The sequence below is a fragment of the Lontra canadensis genome, unplaced genomic scaffold (genome assembly GCF_010015895.1).
Source record: "Lontra canadensis isolate GAN:19392208 unplaced genomic scaffold, GSC_riverotter_1.0 scaffold18, whole genome shotgun sequence".
NCBI lineage: Eukaryota > Metazoa > Chordata > Mammalia > Carnivora > Mustelidae > Lontra > Lontra canadensis.
This window is the reverse complement of record NW_022631012.1, coordinates 16695893-16716884: the sequence shown is the minus strand read 5'-3', so window position 1 is coordinate 16716884 and position 20992 is coordinate 16695893. Positions and strand designations below refer to the sequence as shown.

General features: G+C 44.8%; 1 protein-coding gene across 12 annotated transcripts in view; it reads right to left on the bottom strand.

The window, feature by feature from the left end:
* Positions 1–20992, bottom strand: part of ANKRD44 (ankyrin repeat domain 44) — a 311506-nt gene that overhangs the window by 216268 nt on the left and 74246 nt on the right. Inside the window, exon 1 of one of the 12 annotated variants that reach the window (XM_032860173.1) lies at positions 1234–1241. The exons of 10 other annotated variants lie outside the window; for them this stretch is intronic. Coding sequence is in view for 1 of the 2 variants with exons in the window: in XM_032860165.1 (XP_032716056.1) it covers positions 974–982 (9 nt within the window). In the remaining variant the exon portion in view is untranslated. Of the gene's footprint in view, positions 1–973; positions 1009–1233; positions 1242–20992 lie in introns of those variants that run through there. One more of the 12 variants, XM_032860165.1, reaches the window with a different exon arrangement.

Below are 20992 nucleotides of genomic sequence, written 5' to 3'. Positions count from 1 at the left end.
GTTAAGTACCAAATTAGGATTCAATATTATTTTTATCATTATAAAAATTAACTTTTTTTCAAAGATGAGATCAGATGACACTCCGGACAGTTAGGAAAACATAACAAGCATAACGTAAGGTCTAAAAAAACATGCAAGGTCATGATGTAGGTGTCAGGGGCTGGGCAATATTATGCACCGGATAAGACCACAACATTCAGGAGAATTTATGTCCCATCCAGAGCTGGAACCACGGCTGCGGCTTCGAGTTTCCAAGAGCTGCTGGAGCTCCAAACGTTTCAGTGAAATGCCCTGATTTTTAAGCCTTGGCAACTTATTCAATATTTTTCAAACCACAGGCCAAACAAAACACATCTGTGGACCGGATGTAGCCCACAGGCGCCAGTCAGCAAACTCAAGTTTATAGGAACAGGGATGTTTAGCCTGAAAAAGAAAAACCTTCGAAGGGACACAGTAACTTCAAGTACGTAAAGAAAAGCCGTGTGGAAGACACTGTGCACGTCGATCTGTTTGTGTCCAGAAGACAGAACCAACCTAAAGGCTAGGTGTGGTGGGAAGCAGAACTGTGCCCGGTAAGTAAGGGAGTTGCTTCCTATGAGAGCAGCTGTCCGGGGATCAACAGGGACTGCAAAATGCCCCGACGTGCCCGTTCCTGAGGTGTTCCAGCAAAGGCGACACAGCAGGATTCTTGGTTTAGGTCAGGGACTAGGTCAAAGGCTCCCCATCATGGCTGAGGATCAGAAACTTGAAAAAACAAAAAAACAAAAAACCCCACAGATTCCTGAATCACATCCCAGAACCATGGGGTGAGGCCCAGGCGGGTGTATTTTTAAAAACCGTCTCAGTTGCCCAGCAGGTGGTTTAGAAACACGGCACTAAGCCTCTGTATCTGTTGCTGGAATTTCATTATTCTAATCCCCAGCTCACCTAGCTGGCAGCAAGGGGAGGGGAGGCTGAAGAAAGAGAGATTTACTGGACTCATTCCACAGTGGGCTCTGTGCTAACTGCTTGCTTTATCGCATCTCACTGCATTTTCGTGACAACCACATGAAGTCTGAAGCAATGATTGCATCCCACTTCCCAGGGAGAGAAACTAGGATTTGGGGAGTTTAAGTATGGCTCAAGGTGATGGCCAGCCACTGAGAAGACCTTGGTGGCTCCAAATCACGAGCTAGTTCGACTATACCACACTGCCCTCCTCTGACCCTGTCAGTCAGTATTTCCAGGCATTACACGAGGTGATTACGCTGGGTAGAGGGGATTCAGCAGTGATGAAGACACAGTCCACTCCTCGAGCATCTTTGGAACCTAGTGAGGAAGGAGAAAACTAAGCAATTATATCACAGTGAGAACTAGGGGGTCACACAGGAGGGACACCCAAGCCAGCCTCAGGTCATCAGGGAAGGCTTTCTGGGAGGAGAGAACGTCAAAGCCAGGACCCTAAGGTGACACGGGAAAAGGGACTCCAGGCTGAGGGTATAACATCTAGAGACCCAGAGGCCAGGGGGAGCCTAGCAGGTGTGAGGAAACATGAGAAGTTCAGGGAGGCTGAAGCCTGGGAAGCAAGACAGGGGGCTGGCAGGGTGGGCAGGACAGAGTTCCATACACTCGTGTGCCCCACTAAGACTTTGTCATTTATCCTAAGAGAAACGGGAAGGGTTGAGGCTTAGCACAAAGGAGTGACTCTTCAGAATCATATTTACGAGGACCAGACTGGCTGTGGTATGGAAATGGGTTGGGAGGGCAGGATCTACGAGACACAGGGAGACCACGTGGAAGGCTGTGGCAGCTAATTTCAGCTAAGAGGGGATGGTCACCCGCACAAAAATGGTGGCGGGGAAGACACTATAAGGTAGAAAGGATGTATCTCCCTTCCCTTCCCTCCCTCCATCCCTCCTTCCTTCCTTCCTCCCTTCCTCCCTCCCTCCCCTCATCTCCTCCCCCCCTTCTCTATCACAGTAAATAATACCACAGAGCCCTTGCCATCTACTGGTCTCCCTGCTAGATCTGCCATTTGAAGATGGGCAAGGGTGGCCTGGGTGGCTCAGTGGTTAAGCCTCTGCCTTCAGCTCAGGTCGTGATCCCAGAGTCCTGGGATCGACCCCAAATTGGGCTCCCTGCTCAGCGGGAGGACCTTTCCCACTCCCCCTGCTGATGTTCCCTCTCTGTCTCTCTCTGCCAAATAAATAAATAAAAATTTTAAAAATAAATAAATAAATAAATAAATGACAATTAAAATTAAAAAAAAAAAAAAGACGGACAAAAAGAAACACAGTCCCTGCTGTCATGGGGTTTGCCCTCTGCTAGGCAGTAGATGATTGTGGAAAGTACTTTCAAAAGTGTTAAATAATATAGAAAAAGCGTACTGGTTGGTTAGGTTATCAAAGATAACATAGGTGGTAAAGGACATTATGGGGCCAGTCTCTCCCTTCCCCATCAGTGTCAGAGCCCCATAAAATAAATCTGCAAAGTTATATCCTAACAAAGCAAGTACCCCTCGGAACTGCACTCCTGATGTCTATACCTGAGACAGTAAACCAGCCTGCTTGCTTTCGGTGTACTTCATTCATGGAAAGTAAGAAAAATTTACCTACATTTTAATTCATCAGTCCTCAAACCAAAATGATTGGCTGACTAAAAGAGAAATGGGAGGTGGGATATTAAATTACTAAACTAAAGAATTACTAAAACCTTACTAAAGGTGGCCTCGCACTAAATGAAATGAAACCTTTTCTTGCCGCACTTGGGATAGTTGCTAGATGCCTGGGGACCAAGTTTGGATTTACCCAAAAAGTGACCGCAGAACAAGCAACAAAAGAATCAAGACTCGGAGGGAAGCAGCAGGTGTCTGAGGGGTCTTCCTGCTCTGAGCCTTGCAACAGGTGGGGAGGGGGCTCCCGGGGCTCTGACCTGCGGCCTCCACTCCAGAAAAACTCCGTTCAGTCCCAGTCCCAGGTTGCCCGTGAGGCCAGGACATTCTTACCAGAGCCCTCGTTGTGTAAGTCCTGGCACAACATTCTTTTCATTCCTTTCCTTGATTCCAGTGTAAGAATCACCCTTGATTTAACAGCTGTGCCCGTGGATGGCCTATTATGTTACTTCTCTCTGAGAGCGGATTTTTACTTTTTGTGACCTCTCAGAGGACTCCTCTGATCTCTATCATTCCAGCATCTCCGTGGTCAGCAAGGAGATAAAGTGCGTCGGAAAAAGAACTGCTCCTACCCCTTTTCCACTTGAAACATGGCTCTTACAATCCTAACTCGGGCAATTACCACCGATCACCGAGGGTGACCTTTCATGAGTGTGTCATATACCTTTTCTGGGTCCACCAGCCAGGGAGAGCACACCCATGGGCTGGCAGAATGGAGTCAAAATCCGCTTTCCCCAAAAACGTTACAGAATGAAAGAAATCAGATCCCCTATGGTTGAATAATCCTAACTTCCACATTTGGCAAATCAGAGAAAAAGGAATGGGGCAGAAGCATACATCCCTGGGTACTCTGAGCCAGCCTCCAAAGAGAATCAGCTTATACAGAATCTACCAGATTCCTGCAAGTCAAGTTTGAAAGTCCCCTTCCCCCCTCCATAAATTGTATGGCAAGGAAAGAAGAGAAGATGCCAGATGGTGGTGGGGGTTTTTGTTGCCATTATGAGGTTGTGGTTTTCTGGTAATCTTGGATAGTACTGACAAACTTTAAAAAATTGTTTTCCTCAGACTTTCTAAATGTGTAATTTTATCTGGATCCTCCAAGAGATATTTAAGATTTGTTCAGCATTCTAGATTAGTTCCTCTCCAGCTCCATAGAAAATGGTCAAAACGAAGGTGTGACCTCGGCCCATCTACAGGACTCCTAATGGAGAATGCTTGGTGCCGACAGCCACCCCTACACCCGCCAGCAGTGCCCCCCAACACCTAACAGAGGTCAGCGAGAAGGCTGGGGGCTTCTCCTTAGTTCTTGGCACCCCACCTCCCCTTCCCCTCGCCCCCCAGGGGAAGAGCGCAGGGGAAACACAACTTCTGGAAAGAGCTGTTGGCTGCTTCAACTTCCAGGTTTCACACACTAGCTCAGTTTCCCAGGGAGAGGTGGGTGGGCAAAGCTAAGCCATGCCCCACACCAATGTCTAGTTTTTAAGAATTCCTTTCATTGTAATGCTTTCAGATGGGTCTAATGGAACCTTGGAGAAGAATAACCCAAACACAATGTAAATGATCCATTTTCCGCAGGCTGTGGGTCTCCATCCCTGCGAACATGGTGTGATTCATCCCTGGGCTATCTGAGAAACAGACGTCTAGAAAAAGGCAAAGCGAACACAAGAGCCAGCCCTGCCAAAGCTCTTCGCTTTGTGTCGCTTGAGGGATTCATGAATGTAATTCATTTCCGTGCCTACGGTTCACACGCTCATGGCTCTTCAGAGCTGAAAAGGTAAGATGTTCTGAGGAATTTCTTCGAATGAACCAGATCCTGATGTGTTTATGGACCTCAGGATCCAAGACCCTGACTTCACAACTCTTAATTATTCATGTGAATGGACATCCATGACAATAAAGAAGAAATCTACAGAAAACCAAAGAAAAGTTAACGAAAGCAAGTTTGAGTTGAAAACGAGCTTTCAACCTGCTGAATCATTTACCAGAGTAAACCTGGCTTGAAAACACCTTGACTCCGACTCCTCTCAAGTAGGAAAGCAAACGAAGAGGGAAATGATAGAATGACCAGTGGCTGCAGAGCTGGAGAAAGGCGCAGCAAACACTCAGTCAGAGCTGCCCTGCGTGCCGGTGTCTCTGCAGACATCACAAATCAAGCAGGACTCTTTCCTCTCTCACAGATACAACCTCAGAAGCTTTCTCAACACATCTCAATCCACCAGTCGCGTACAAAGATGAACAGTTGCTGGTCTTTTATTTAATTACTTTATTTTTTTTTCCTCTAGAACTGAATAGTTTATGGAAATCACTACTAAAAGCGTTCAGCAAGGGTTAAGTGCTAAAATGACTGCTTCTGATGTCTGTACAATGGACAGATGAGCGGGCCGCCTCTGGACACAGCACAAGGCGGCCTTATGAGTCAGGAGAACAAAGAACCAGGGCCTGAGTCTGGTCTCAGAGGGAGGGAGAATACGACCGCGTCTAGAAGGTGAGGGCTGCCGGGAGCGAGGCTACTTTGGGGCCTCACCTGAAGGAACAGGGGCAGAGCACAGTCTCCTCAGAAACGGTGGGAACCGACTCTTGCCCCCTGAAAGACTTCTATTAGGAACAAAAATCCCCTTGAGTTAGTTTCCCCTTTAGGCTGACCACCTGAGTGAGTTAGGAGATTATCATCAGTCGCATCTCACAGAGAAATCATTTATTTAATAGTGTGTTTAATTTTTTTTCTTGACTCCTAAATAGAGATCATCAGCAAGTGGGCATGGGGAGGACCGGGGTTTTCACCAGGCTCAGAGACACAGAGCAGCCACGAGGAGCATTTACTGAGTTGTTACTATATGCCAAGCACTTCTCATTACTTTGCTTCCTCCTTGCCACTAACAGTGAGTTCTTGTTCACCTCAACCTCTTACAGGAGGCTCGGTAATGTGAGCAGCCTGACCAACATTACAAAGCTCGGGAGGGACTGGGGTTGGCTTCAAACCAAGATCTGTCTGATTTCCAGAGCTTGGGCCCCTCCCATCCCACTGAGCTGCCTCTGCTGGGAAGGCATCAAAGACCAACTTGGCCCACTCGGGAATTTTCCAGAAGGCACATGCCTATCTTATTCTATAGCCTTCTTCCCGAGATTAGGAAGGAAGCAAATTCTCCTCTTGCAAGGGAGACCTTAAGAGAGAAGGGTCCCCCCACCTGTTGGAACTTTCTGCCCTGGAGAGAGGAGGGGGCTGGCGGCTATAAGCCATGATGGCAAAGTGTCAGTCCCCTTGGACTTGGATTTCGTTCCTCTCCTTATGGAGACATTCAGCTTCAAAGGAGGTCAGAAACAGAAGCTGAGCGTGGTCTCGGCTCCACACAGAGGAGAGTGAAAGGTTAGAGGGACAAATGTCCTCCTACGGCCTTTGATGGAGTGTGACAGAGTGGAAAGTGTCCAGGGCAAAAATCTGCTCTGGCCAGTGTTGTAGCCTGTAACTACTCGTGTCCTGCTTCGTCAGGAGGGTTCACCTGGGGGCTGCGGACACCCCCGCATGTTATGTAGACTCCAGGTTGCACCTGTGAGCCAAGAGAGGGCAGAGGACCAGACGGACCCCGTGACCATCCTCTAAGCACATGTCCCTGCTCTGATGCCATGAGGCCCGGCTACAGCCACTCCCCACTGTCCTGCACTAGTCACCCTCAATTTTAAGGGGGAATAGACCTTATTCACCCTTAAAGGGTGATAGAAAGGACCTACCCTTTGAGCAGGTCCAGGGAAACCCAGAAGCACCGTCAGCAGCACTTGTGGTAGAGGCAGGCACGCGGAAGCATGACACGCAGAGCTGGGCCCCTTCAGGGCGAGCACTGACACCGGGGACACCTCAGGGAGTGGGAAGCAGGCAGGGAAGGCAACCCGCACACCTTGTGTGCTTCCTGCATATCTCAACCAAGTGAACCAAGGAGCCAGGATTAAACTCTTCCTCCAAAGTACTAGTAACAGACTACATGAGTGAACTAGTCCCCTGGATGCCTGACTCAAAAATAATTTTTTAACTTAAAATTCCTGTATATTTTGCATTTTAGGCTTTAAGAGATTCACGTCTGCTTCAATGGGAGAACAGTGTTTATTAGTTGACGGCTGAAAAAAAATCAACCATCTGGGAAGACACAGCGTGTTAATCCTGGGAATTACGTAGACTCTGCCGTACTTCTGGTACGCTGTCTTGAAGCGCACAAGAATTTCGGACCAAGTCAGGGTCATAGAGTCCTGCTGCCCCATCCCACCAGCAGAGTCTCCTCCTTCTTTCACCGACTCTGAAGGTCCTAAGTGTTCACTAAGAAAGGCAGGTTGTAAACCGTAGCTCAGATAAGAGGAAGAGTGAGAGACAGCAAGCAGGAGAGGACACGGCACGAGGAAGCCCAAGGAGAGATCAAGAGCTCGAGACCAAAAGAACCAAAAGGAACATGAGCAACTGGGCACCCAATCCCTTTGTCCTCTTCTCCAGTTTTGTGACCAGCACTCTAGTAATGAAGGATCAGTAACCAAAAGTAAACTCATGCACAGGAATTTACTTTGTTGGCTCTCTCTCTCTCATACACACATCCACACACACCCCGCCGCCTCTACTTTGGGGGAAGGAAGGGAGTTAATGGCAGGCATACAGGTCCTGAGAATGGGGAACTGGAGCAAGGAGGGGCTGGTGATGGTGGACACGGAAGATGCCAGACATCAGGCGGTTGTAGGGCCAAGAGTTTGAAAGCAGGTAGTGATCCAGGGAGAGCACACCGACCTGACACAGGGAGGTCCTCTGGCCTCTGAGGCTGGTTCCTACAGCCACTAGGTATGTGAGTTTAGATAATGGGTAGTTCTCAAAGAAACTGTTTCCACCATACAGTCCCAAATCGAGAACCCAAAATGAGCATTTTGTGCACCAAACATTTGAATCTCTATAGATTTAAAGATTCCCCAGTCTGTTGTTGCCTAGGCAATGGCTAATTCTCAGGAAACTTACCAAGACCATAGTTTCCAGAAGGGCAGGTCTTGAGTCTGCAGGGTTACTACTGTGTCTCTAACGCCTAGCACATAGTAGGTCCTCAGTACATCGATGCTCATTGAATGGAGAGAAGGGAACATTACAGTATCATTATAGGATAGTTTCAAAATAACACATTCATTCACCCCACGTCTTCCGCTCTGCTTTTATGATATGTGTTAGCCAACAAGGTCACCGTATGGGCCTCCCAGAAGAACTTCTATGTGGGTAAAAATTCTGCATCACAGCAACTGCTGTGGTGTCGCATAACACATACCTTCACTCAAAAGAATCCAGTGACACCCGCTATGGGGGAGGGAGGCAGGGACACGCACACACATACACACGCACACATACACATGCATGCCAGCCATCCCGCTCAGCCAGCTCACACCCTACAGTGAGAGAAAGACAGAAGAGAAGGAAACATGATTCCAGGCCTCCCTGGGTCTCACTGCAGCAAGCTTCTCACAGTGTGAACATCTCACAGAGATGAGTGGGATTCTAGTGTCTAAAGAATATTTTTCATACAGTTTGGCCCGTAAAACAAGCCAACTGCTTATCCGGGGCTCAGAGAAGCAGCAGTCCATTCCAACTCTGCAAGCAAGACAGGCTGTGCTGGCCTCAGCGAGAGAGGGTAGGACTCCAAGAGGGAGCCTTCCAAAGGTGATTCTTAAGGATAATTTTGACTCTACATGACTTCTGCCTCATACACAGACTCAAAAAATAGTCTCTCAGTAAGCTGTCCCCCATCGAACACAGTCTGGTACATCTCTCAAAACAGGGTCCGGTTGAATAAGGAGTGCCTTCCAGAGGAGAACACGGGACCTCTGCTTGCACAAGCGGTCTATAAAGGAAGTGTTATAATACAGACAGTATTATTTCTGGCGTTGTATCTTCCAACCAGGTTTCTCACATTTCTAAGATGAAACCAATTAATGTCTGCAGTGGTGATTATTCTACAGAAAGTCTGCTTAACATTTTTCTGCACTTCTTCTCATTGACTTCAACATGGGTTATTTCAAGACCTCTATTAAATATATTAAGCACATTTAACTTTAGCTAAGATAAATCCAGCTAATTAAATGATATAAAGAACAGCTCATTAGCAGAGCACCGGTAAATATTTCTCTATTCCAGCTAAGCAAGGCTTATTATACACTCGAGTGCTGTGCAGGCTCATCACGCCTCAATTATCAGCCCGAGATGCTAAGCCTAAGCATAAAGCTGTTACTGAGCAAATAATGGCATTGGACCTGCATATCGCCAAGCTCTTGGCGACTGAGTCACACACTCTTTAAAGGGCCAATGTAAACCAACTGCAAGTTTCTGCAAATAAGACAGTTCTAACACTTTTAATTATCTGGTTTACTAGACTTTTTGAGTAAACAAGCTTAGAACTCTTTCATTCCTGGTTAGAAAGATACACATCTCAACCACAGTGACCTTGAGCGATAGAGCGTTTATATCTTCAGGAGTATAGAATCTTTCCTAAAATATGTTTTAGGTCTCTTTATTGCTACGTGGACTTTGGGATCACTTTAAGGCAATCAAGTCAATTTAAAGGACAAAGAATTAAAAAATAAGATGGAGTCCACAGCTAAAGGTTGCATTCAAATGAGTTTCACCTAAATTCACCTTCTTTATCCCTGTAACTATGGCGGGAAAATACCCTAAGGAAACAATCAGGGATGCGCACAAAGATTCATGTTTAAGATGTTTATCAGGGTGTTGTTTAGCAGAGAAAACGATTGGAAACTTCTTAATTATCTAATCTTAGGGATGTAATGAAATAAAATAGAGCCCGTCCATATGGCAGAATACTATGCAGCTTCAAAATTATATTTCAAAGAATTTTTGAAGACTTGGAAATATATTTGTTTGCCATATAGTGGGAAAACAAGTAAACAAAAGCATATCCAAGATAGCCAAACCTGACACACAGACAGACATGCGTACATGCAAAAAGAACTTGGTTGCATAAGGAAAAATGTACAAGAATAACAAATCTGTATTTTGAAGTACATATACACAGACGTAAATAAGCAAGCATCAAGACAGAAGTAAGAGGAAAATATACCAACAAATCAGTAGTCCTTATCTCTTAGTGATTACATTACAGGTGAGTTACTGTCTCCTTTTTTCATTTCTTCATGCATATATTCCAAATTTTACATATAACATTGATTTCTGATATAGCTGGGATAGGAAAAAAACAAAATAAAAACTAAATGTGAAAACATATGTCTATGTGTAATTGCATTTTTTAAAGGTTTATTTATTTGAAAGAGAGCTGGAGAGTGAGCGTGTGTGAGCAGGACAGCAGGGAGGGGTAGAGAGAAGCAGGCTCCCCACTGAGCCGGCAGCCTGACGCAGGCCTTGATCCAGGACTCTGAGATCATGACCTGAGCCAAAATCAAGAGTGGGGCGCCTAACCAATTAAGCCACGGAATAGCCTTTTTAATAGAAACCTTAAAGAACGAGAACACAAAAGCCAGATGATATCAATGGCTACGGCAGAAGCAAAGCCCCTGCCCGACCAGCGGGTCATGAGGTCTCCTTCCTGGATGGACGCGCAAGGTTAGGCCAAACCAGAACTCAGCGACTAAAAGAACCGACAGCTGTGTTTAAGAAGCAAATTTATAGTTCATCTTCAGTCTCTCATCAGAATTTTCCATGTTGGGTTGTACAGGAAATCTAAGCAAAATGTGCTGGTATATTTTACTCTGTTTGCTGAAAAGCACTAAGAAGTAAATAGCCTTATTTGTGGAGCATAACAAGTAGCACGGAGGACAAGGGGAGTTAGAGAGGAGAAGGGAGTTGGGGGAAATTGGAAGGGGAGGTGAACCATGAGAGACTATGGACTCTGAAAAACAATCTGAGGGGCTTGAAGGGGTGGGGGGTGGGAGGTTGGGGGAACCAGGTGGTGGGTATTGGAGAGGGCACGGATTGCATGCAGCACTGGGTGTGGCGCAAAAACAATGAATATTGTTACGCTAAAAATAAATTTTAAAAATTTAAAAAAAAAAAAAAAAGAAGTAAATAGCCAGCCCCAATTTTTCACCTGAAGCTCTTTCTTGCTTCTGGTAGAAAAAAAAAGGCTATTTTGTGTGGCATTGGCTGGGATACAGAAGCCCAAGTTTCTGGCAGCTTAAGCTTCTCTCAGGGCGGGGAGTTAGTCAGCAGGGGCTAGTCACTTTAACACTCAAATGGGAAAGTGTGAAGCAGGAAACCCATAGTTTCCCGTTTAACCTACCCCTAAAACCATGAATTAGGGAAACATCTCCCAATTTTTGACGGTTGCAATTAACTGAAATAAACATCTCTATGTATTGTTGGTAAGGAAGATACACATTTGCATTCGTGGTGGACCAGCTTTCTGAGAAAAAAACAATCTGGTACTTTAAAAGATATATGTTAAGCCTGTCACTAAGTAGCCATTTAATTTTTTTTAAAAGATTTTATTTTATTTATTTGACAGGCAAAGATGACAAGTAGGCAGAGAGGCAGAGAGAGAAGAGGAAGCAGGCTCCCCGCTGAGCAGAGAGCCTGATGTGGGGCTCCATCCCAGGACCCTGGGATCATGACCCGAGCTGAAGGCAGCAGCTTAACCAACTGAGCCACCCAGGCGCCCCTAAGGAGCCATTTAATTAAAGTCAATGTCTCAACATAAATCCTACTGGCACAGGGGCATGCAGTTTTGGAAACTGACCTACAATTAAGACTTTGGGCCTAATTATGTGGCAACAAACAGAGATCCTAAGAGCCGTAACATATTGAAGGCCTTTAAAAGACTTAAACTTTTGTGTCAGGATTGATGACACTATTTCCTCCTCCATTTGTATTCAACTTCACAACCTTCATTACCAGCAGCATCTGCCAGTTCTCCACACACAGCTGCAGCATCGAAGAGAGATCACAAAACCACACGGACCTGGGTTCACGGATTTGCTCTGCGCCCACCCCACCCCCGACCAGCTCTGAACCATCGCCCCTCAGGACCCGTCTCCGTATCTGTAAATTGGAAAGGAAATTACCTGCCTCTTCCGGCTGCTGTGAAGGTTTAAGAGAACATCTCGCGTGAAGGTACAGAGTACAAAACTGCCATCTAAAATGTAGTGTGTCGGGGTGCCCGGGTGGCTCAGTGGGTTAAAGCCTCTGCCTTCAGCTCAGGTCACAATCTCAGGGTCCTGGGATCGAGCCCCACATCAGGCTCTCTGCTCAGAGGGGAACCTGCTTCCTCCTCCCTCTCTCTCTCATCTGTCAAATAAATAAAATCTTTAAAAAAATTTTTTTTAAATAATAATAAAATGTTGTGTGTCTGGTATGGTTTTTGAACATTTTTGTCCCAATCTGTAAGCAATATACAGGAACAGTACTTTTATTCAACCAAGGAAATGAGTGGCTATTTCACCCTGAAAGTATCTCACTTAGGGAGAACAGCGATATTTACTCCAAGGTTCATCCTATCAGGGATGCAACACATTGCTCTGGAGTACGGATTGTGAGCTAATCCATGCGCTGCAAAGGACAGATGTTGCTGCAGGAAAAATCCCGACTTTTTGGTCTGTCCGCCCTCCCTCCACTTTAGGAAATGACCCTCCTAAATCCTTGTGATTCGGATGAAACTCTTCATTAGAAACTCTACAGCAGCTATCTTCACCACCAGGAAAGGCACATGACCCAGGCTGACCCATCAGAATTCTTTTTTAGGAACTGATTCGGTTCTCGGGAGGGGAGCCATGCTGACCTCTCTCCGAGACACTGAATAAAGGTGTACCTCACCCTCTTCCTCTTCCTATCCTAGGACTGGGAAAGAGGAGACTTTCCATTCTGCACTAACATCATCCCATACACAACTACCTTTCCTGGCCTTTTTCCGGCAGAAAACCACTTCTGTCCTCAAAGCATCAGCTTCCAGGAAACACTATCTTACTGTCCTGAAATGGCACGAAACCCAAGGTGGCGGGCTTCTAAGCAAACACGCTAATAGAAAAACAAACAACCAAAATCATTCCTTCGGCCAAAAAAAAAAAAAAAAAAAAAAAGTTCAACTACCATCACAAATAAGAAGGCAGGGCTGGCTGATCTATAAAATCGCCAGCCCATAAAAGGAGCAAGAAGATGAAGAAGGAGTTTTAACTATTTTCTCATCACCATTTGCCAAGAAAGCCTGGTGTGGTGCTGAGAAATAGAGAGCATCTCATTTACTTTTCACCTTTTTCATGACCCGGTTATTTTAGACGTTACTAGGCTATTTAAATAATCACAATCACCTCCTGTTTCCTGACTGATTCATGTGTTTTTCAGTCAGTCGAAACCCATAAAGAAACAAAGATCCAGGGTGTCAGATATGATGAAAACACCACAAGGGCTTTATTAAAAGGTTCTAAACCTGTCCAGATAATCAGATTTTCACTAAGGCTGGAACGCTCCCCAAATGGATTTCAGTGGGGGAACATACTAGTGATCCTTAATGTAGAAAATGCTGGTGTCATCACAGCCACCAAAATTCAAGTGACTCAACAAGAGAATGACATAATAGACTCTCTTGGAGGGAGAGAGCAAAAATAGCACACTCTATTCTGTATCTGAAAGACACTTGAAATTGTTGTGTAAAACAATTGAGAAATTAAGCAATGGGAAAGTGGCTGGGTAACGGATCTGGAAGAGGCTATTTTCCACTTCTTAGCAAAGCAATAATGGTGCTGAATCACTCATTTGCTCTTCCTCAAGGTGCACCGTTGAGATGGATATCCTTTGAGGTAATAAAAGGATGACAGAGTTATTTAACAACTGTGGGATCTAGTTTTCCCATCTGTTAAATGAGTGGGTTGGATGTCATGCTTTTTGTTTTTTATTTATTTATTTTTTTAAGGTCCTCTCCAGATCTAAAACGTCTGCAGTTCAGCTCAGAATACACAACTCCCACAGAATTTCCAGAAAAACATTTGTGTAATTGGCCCCAGAGGAAAAGATATGTAGCAACAAAGCCCTTCAATCTTGGACGGAAATGTTCTCTCTGCTTCCCACTGATGGACAGAATAAGACTGGAAAGAGCATGAGGGCTTGGGTTATAAGTAAGACAATTCGCAGGCAACTCTAAGACACTTGAATGAGATAGAAGGAAAGAGTAATCCTTGAGATCAGACACCAGAACATGATGGATTCTTGTTTGCCTACAAGATTTTAGGAGAGGTCCTGTAAAATGACAGAGAGATGGAAAGACCATCCTGTGAATGAAGATAAAAAGTCGCATAGAAGGAGTGGAAAATGTTTACTGAGATAATCCTTCTCCAAAACTCCTTCCACTTCCAATTCCCCAGAGCAGGACTCTGCCTTCTTCATGAGCTGCCACTGTCCTCACGCATCCCCCTTCGTTCTCCAGGGATGTCTGAAACACCAGTGGGACTCCTCGCTCTTCCCAGCCAATTTTGTTGAATTTCTCTATACCATTCCCCTTCTCTCTACACACACCACACAGGGCATTCGAGAGCCAAAGTCAACTATTTACCTCACTTTTCCCATCTTTACACCTTTGCTCAAGCTGATCACTCTACTTTGAGAACTCTTTTTTTTTTTTAATTGCTCCCAAGCTGATAACCACAGTTCAAGGGCCAGCTTCTCCGTGGAGCCACCTGTAACCCACACTACAGTCCGCTCCCCACTCCGCACACGGCTCTGTCACGTGCTGAAGGAAAGGGATGCTGAGGAGTTAAATACTGACTCTCCAAGAGACACTGAAGAAAAGAGAGTTTCCTGAAGTCCCTTTAGAGATTTGACTTATTTACTTATTTACTTAATAGAGAGAGCACAAGTGTGGGGGGGAGGGGCAGAGGCAGAGGAAGAATCCCAGGCAGACTCTCCACTGAGCCCAGAGCCCTATGTGGGGCTCCGTCTCACAACCCTGAGATCATGTCCTGAGCCAAAATCAAGAGTCGGACCTTAACGGACTGAGCCCCCAGATACCCCCTTCTGAAGTTCCTTTAGGCTTCCCAGAATGGGCAGGGCCAGTGGGAGGGCCGGGAGGGGTGGCTGATAAACTCACCTTTTTTTTTTAAGGTTTTATTTATTTATTTGACAGACAGAGACACAAGTAGGCAGAGAGGCAGGCGGGGGGAGTGGGGGTGGGGAGAAGGCTTCCCGCTGAGCCAAGAGCCCGATTCAGGGCTCCATCCCAGGACCCTGGGATCATGACCTGAGCCAAAGGCAGAGACTTTACCCACTGAGCCACCCAGGCACCCCTAAATTCACTTTTTTAAGTATAGTTCTGTGGCATTAAGTCCTTCCACACTGATGTGTGATCATCATAAAACACCCATCTCTAGAACATAATGTCACTTTTGCTTTTACTAGTCTGAGTGGGATGTCTATCACTTGCATAAAATCCTGACAAATAAATGTACAGTATAGATAGATAAATACAAGAAATTCAAGGAGGATTTGCTATCTTAAAAACAATGAATGAAGTAAAATTTTATGATGCTATGAAAACAAATGGGACCTTGATTTGAGGTTCTTGAGGATAACGAAGGTATGAGAAAACCAGATGATAATTAACCAAATAGACTGTGTTGTGTAAGTCATCTGGAAAGGATTCTCTATTTTTATATTTGTAACAGGAGAAAGCACTAATATATAAAAGAAGCTTGCATCTCATCTCCCAAGGGAAGAAGACATCCTACAGAGGAAATTAAAATCAGGCCCAACAGACAAATCTCTTAAGGCAGGGAGAAGCCCGAGAGCATTCGGGAAGGAAGTAACGACAGAGAGTGAGAGCTCTAGCAGAAAAGATTCCCTTTATTTTAACAAGTTTTAGAAAGCTTCTCTTTGCATTTCCCTTACATGTACAAATAATTTATTCAAAGCATAACGGAGGAATATATTCTAGGATTACCATTTTTCGTGTAAGAAGAGTCTGCAACATAAATTACTTTGAAATCAATCTAGGAAAGTGACATAAGGGGCACTTGGGTGCTCCAACAATGCAGTTGGTACGCGTCTGCCTGCGGCTCAGGTCATGATCCCAGGGTCCTGGGATCCAGCCCCGCATTGGCAGGCAGCCTGCTTCTCCCTCTCACACTCCCCCTGCTTGTGTTCCTTCTCTCACTGTCTCTCTCTATCAAAAAAATAAATAAAACTTTTAAAAAAAATTGACATAAGAATGAAAACATACAATATTTCTAAATGTAGAAAAAAAGAAAGCAAGCAAGCCATCACCACATAATCCTTTTTTTTTAAATAACTGGCCTTCATTTCCTCACAGCATTCATTTCTTCTTTACCGTGTATTTAAATTTGAATAACTTACTTTCCCATTTCCTCCAGGAATAAAATTTGCCACCATTAACATGCCTAAAGATTTTATGATAAATCCTACAGTGTTAGGCTCCAACAAGGAATTAGATGAGTCACTATTGTGTTCTTGGTATCATGTCTGTAGCCTAGAAAATGGATTCTCGATAATGGGTCTTTCTTATTTCTCTGCCTTTTTTTCCACTCATCAAAGTATTGTCAGCCTGTGTTTCGAGACATGGAATTTGCCGTAGAGAAACAAATGTGAGGGCGAGTTGTCGTGGTGGACACTGGCCATTTGTTTGGTGGCCAGACTCCATCACAAACACCCTTCGTGTTGGCCTAGAGGCTGCACATCTAGAAGCTTGGTGCTTCAGTTAATGGCTGTGTCAGGCTGATATTTCTAGGGGGGAGAGAAAGAACAGATTAAAACACAGCTCCCAGCTCAAGTATTTACTTTGCCCCCAGCAACCCGTCTCCGAGAATCCTGCCTTACAAATTCACCTGTTCATACAGAGCAGTGTCAAAACCTCCGAGACACGTTAACGGCCTTTACTGAATGGCCATTCAGGAACCCCCTCTATTTTGGCTCCCAGGCTGGCATACAAGTGACTGTTTGCTTTTGAGATACATGATGTGAAAGTTTTCTTTACCAAAAAAAAAATTAAAAAATTTTAAAAATTGGGAGAATGCATTCTTTTCCTACATTTACGTACTTTGAGTTATCTTAAAACATACCTGCTAGACAAGGAAACCTTTTCAAGGTCATAGTTGGGTCATTCTTCCCCTAACAGGCCCAACCTCAAACTCCTGCTTTAGCCTCGACTACAAAGGAAAGTCATTCCTAGGGAGCAAAGCCTCGCTGAGATGGCCCAGCTGGTGTCCCTCCACATCCCTGAGGACAAGAAGCCCAGTGGGGAGGGCGCGGGGACAGGCTTCATCTTGGCCTCACTCAGGAACTTCTTTCCCTCCCTCTGAAGGTCGTTACAAAAGGACAAGAGAATCAAAGGTCTGTTTTCACTGGGGAAAACCTGGAAAAGTCCTAGAGTTAGGGATGGAAACACAGGGGAAACGGTAAGTTGATTCAGCCAATGATAAGGAGGAGAAGGCAAGAGGGGCTCAGAGAGACAGTGGGAGGGGCAGGGCGCTCTCCGGGTCAAGGGCAGGAGCCTCGGCCCCAGGCCCGGGCTGACTGTCCCACCTGGTGGGCCCGGCTGCGGAACCCCGCACTCACCTCCGCTGCCTGTAACAGGAGAACCCTGCGCCCAGTACCTACGGCCTCCCCCTGGGCGAAAATCCCAGCACTTAGATATTCCCTGGACACAGTCCCTTCTGGTTCGGCTCTAGCTAAGAACGGCACTTAGAGGAAGACAGAATAAATGAAGGTTTCCAGAACGTGGTGAGACGGGTCTTCTAAGGTGGACGATGCTGGGCTGTCCATCCTGACACTGTGCACTGGAGCTGCCCACGAGAATCTGCCCAGCTCGCTCGCTCGCTCTCTCTCTCTCGCTCTCGCTCTCGCTCTCTCTTCCCAGAGAGCACATGGGCCGCCCTGACAGCAGACTCGGGAAGAAGAGGAAGATGGCGGGAAGGGACCTCCTGAAGGTCTACCACAGCGAAAGCTCCAAAGCAGGGGACAGAAGCGGCACCTGCCGAGAAGGGCGAGCACTAGACACCTGTGTCGGGGTCAGAAGGCTTCATGCAAACCGAGTTTGATTTAAGCCTGGAGATGCCCGTCGTCCGCGGGCTGTGCACCTTCAGAAGGCATTTCGTGCCCCTGTTCTCCTGAAAGATGCAGATGGGTCTTCTGGCTCAAGGACACATCCTCTTTCCTTCACTCCCTCCTCCTTGCTCTCTCGGGAGGTCATGGGATCACGAAATAAGGGGTCGGGAGAAGTTTAGAGAAAGGGCATCCCCCCTCCCCTCTCCCCTGTGCTCATTCTTCGTGTCTGCTTCCAGCAGATTCCTCAAGCCCAGCGGGCACGTCCCGTTCCCCCATCAGACCCCCTCCACGTACTCCTGATTCATTTTGCTGTTATTTTGATAAAATAACACTTGCTTTCTCTTCTCTTATTAAACTGTGAAATATCTGCAGCATAAAACAGGTCAGACGAGTACATTAGAGACACTCGTGTACCGATCACCCAGGTGAAGAAACCACACATCACAGGTAGAAGGAAAGCCCCAGGTCTGTTACTGACCCTTCTGCTCCACAGTAAGCCGCCATCCTGACACCGGCAATTGTCAATCCCACACGTGTTTTTAGATATTACTGGGTGTGTTTGTAATACAAACAATGTAGTGTTTTAAAGGCTTGTATAAGTGGAATCATACTGTATAAAGTTCCTTCTGGAACTTGCCTTTTCCATTCAACATTATGTTTTGGGGATTTATGTATGGTTGTAATTGTAATTCATTCATTTTCATACCCATGTGGTATTACATTATGTGAAAAAATACCTCAATTTATTTCTGCATTTCAGTTAGGTTTGTTTCCAGTTTGTCTGTTTGTTTCACTACTGACATGTTGCAATGAACCCTCTTGCACTTGTTTTCTTATATCCTGACGCAAGAGCTTCGCAAGGGTATAAACCCAGGAATGGAATCACTGGGTTATGGGGTGTACACATTTTCAACCTGTCCCCAAATTACTCTCCAGAAGGTTGTAACACTCTATGCTCCCGGAAGCAGTGTGGGAGCGTTCCTGGGTATCTATATCTTCATCATTGGTCATTTCCAGATTTTAATTCATGTAAATCTGAGGGTTATTAGATCTACTCGTGTACTTTCCCTTCCTAATTATGCAACAAAAAGTTTTTTAAAAAAAATAAGTTCTTAAATGGCCAAAAAAAAATTGAAGAAAAAAGCCTGACAAATGAATGAATACATAATTCCATCAATTACAAGCAAGCCCCCAGCAGTGGGAGATGCCTATCTAATAGAATGCATAGGAAAAGAATTTTCTATCCGTATCTATAAGATGTTGGCTTCTAAGGTGTTGATTACAACTAGAGAAGGATCTTGGTCCCTTCAACTGTTCCTGAAGTCATTCTGCATTCTAGAAGGCAAGTCAAGCCCAAGGCTTCATCCGGTCGGTACAAGAGACACCACCACCATGATCATTGCTCTGATGGAAGTGGCACCCCATAGTTTAGATCTTGACCATAGTTTGAAGATCCTCAGAAAGAAAAATAACTAAATAATTGAAAAATAAATATCCAGCAGGGAAATCAATTTTAACAAACTATAGCCACACTCAGCACCTTCCCACTTGCAAATATAATAATGTTAATCTAATACAGCCTATAAAATTGCATAATCTTTCTGGTATCATTGTTAAACTGAAGTCTGCTTTTCTGATCTGAGCCCAAAGGGTAGGTCTGAAGAAGGAGTATAAGGAGATGGCCTAAGATATATTCTTCAAAAACCTAAAATGGTTATTTTCAGTATCCATAGCAAACTAATGTACTTAGCAAGAGTAGTTATAACTTTCTATAGTTTAACTCCCATTCAAACAGCACAGAGAAATGGCTTATGTGGGGCGTCTGGGTGGCTTAGTCAGTTAAGCGTCTAACTTTAGTTCAGGTCATGATCGCAAGATCCTGGGATCAAGGCCCGCATCAGGCTCCCTGCTCAGTGGGGTATCTGCTTCTCCCTCTGCTCCCCCACACCCCCACAAACTTGTGCGCTCTCTCTTGCTCTCTCTTTCTCTCAAATAAACAAGTAAAAAAACATTTTTTTTTAAATGGCTTATGTGCTGGGCTTTGGAAGCCAGGCTGCCTTAGTTCAAATCCCAGTTCTCCTGCATATTGTTAATCACGACCCAAGGCAAATAAATTACTTGGCATCTTTTCTCATCTGTAAAGTGAGGACAATAATAATATCCACCTTATAATGGCTGTTGTTGGATTAAAAGTTAGAACAGGAACTGGCCCATAATAAGTGATCAAAAATATGAGTTATTATATTCTAGCCTCATTTTGGAAATAAAATAAAGTTCTTTGCTAAAAATACAGATCAAGGGAGTAGTCTTTTGTGTCCTTTTTTCCATATTTGAGTTTCTAAGGCTTAACAGATTACCTAGGTGATGAATTTGGGTCATTTTTGTTTCCTTCACCATGCTTTTCTGTAGCATACACCAATATTTTTTTAAAGCCTCATAGAATTTTTTAAATACAAACTGCATTTTCTTTCCCATTCAGGAAGAAGACTCAAGGACTAGTAATAAGTAAAAACACTGACTGTTTCGAAAGCACCTCTCATCTAATTAGACCACTGGCTCGTACCCGGGGCAGCATGAGCTCATGTACTGTCCACTGTCCTAGTATGTGATTGTTACAGAGCACAGGCTCTCAACTCAAAATAAATGTGAAGTTTATCATGGAAATGGATGTGGCTTCCTGTATGGACGAAACAGCAGTTCAGAATCTTGGCAAGACGCTTCGGACAGAAAAGAGGATTACATAGTCAAAGCTTTATGTGTGTGTGGTGGGGAGAGAGGAGGGAAGGAGGTGACCTTGGGCTTTGGATTTACTCTGACTTGCTTTTGCGTTGGGTGATAACCACCTCTGGGAATCTGATGAACCACATGCAAACAGGAAGTACTTGTGAGGAAAGTTGGGTATCAAATTTTATGCCACACATCTGAATTCTTCCTTTGATATGCCAGCATAAGCTACAAAATAGCTCAGCCCAATTCTTGTATGGTTAATAATTTGAAACTAAACACCTAAAGAGAACATTTGATTAATCTTATGTTTTCCAGGGTGTTATATTTAAAAACAAATCTGGTTTAGAGGAATTTGCTTCTTAAGGAAGGGTCATTTGCTTTAGCAAGGACTGGTTTGACTCAAGAACAGGCCTAATAATATGGCCTTTATAAAAAAAGTATTTTCTCCCTTTGGACTTAAAAAGTAGTATAAGGGCCAAAAGAAAAGAAAAGGAAGAAAAAAGAAAAGTAGTATGGGCTAGAAATTACTGTGCTTACCTTAAAAAGAGTTTGCAACCCAAACATTCTCTTCTAGGACAATGAACAAATTTTTCTAG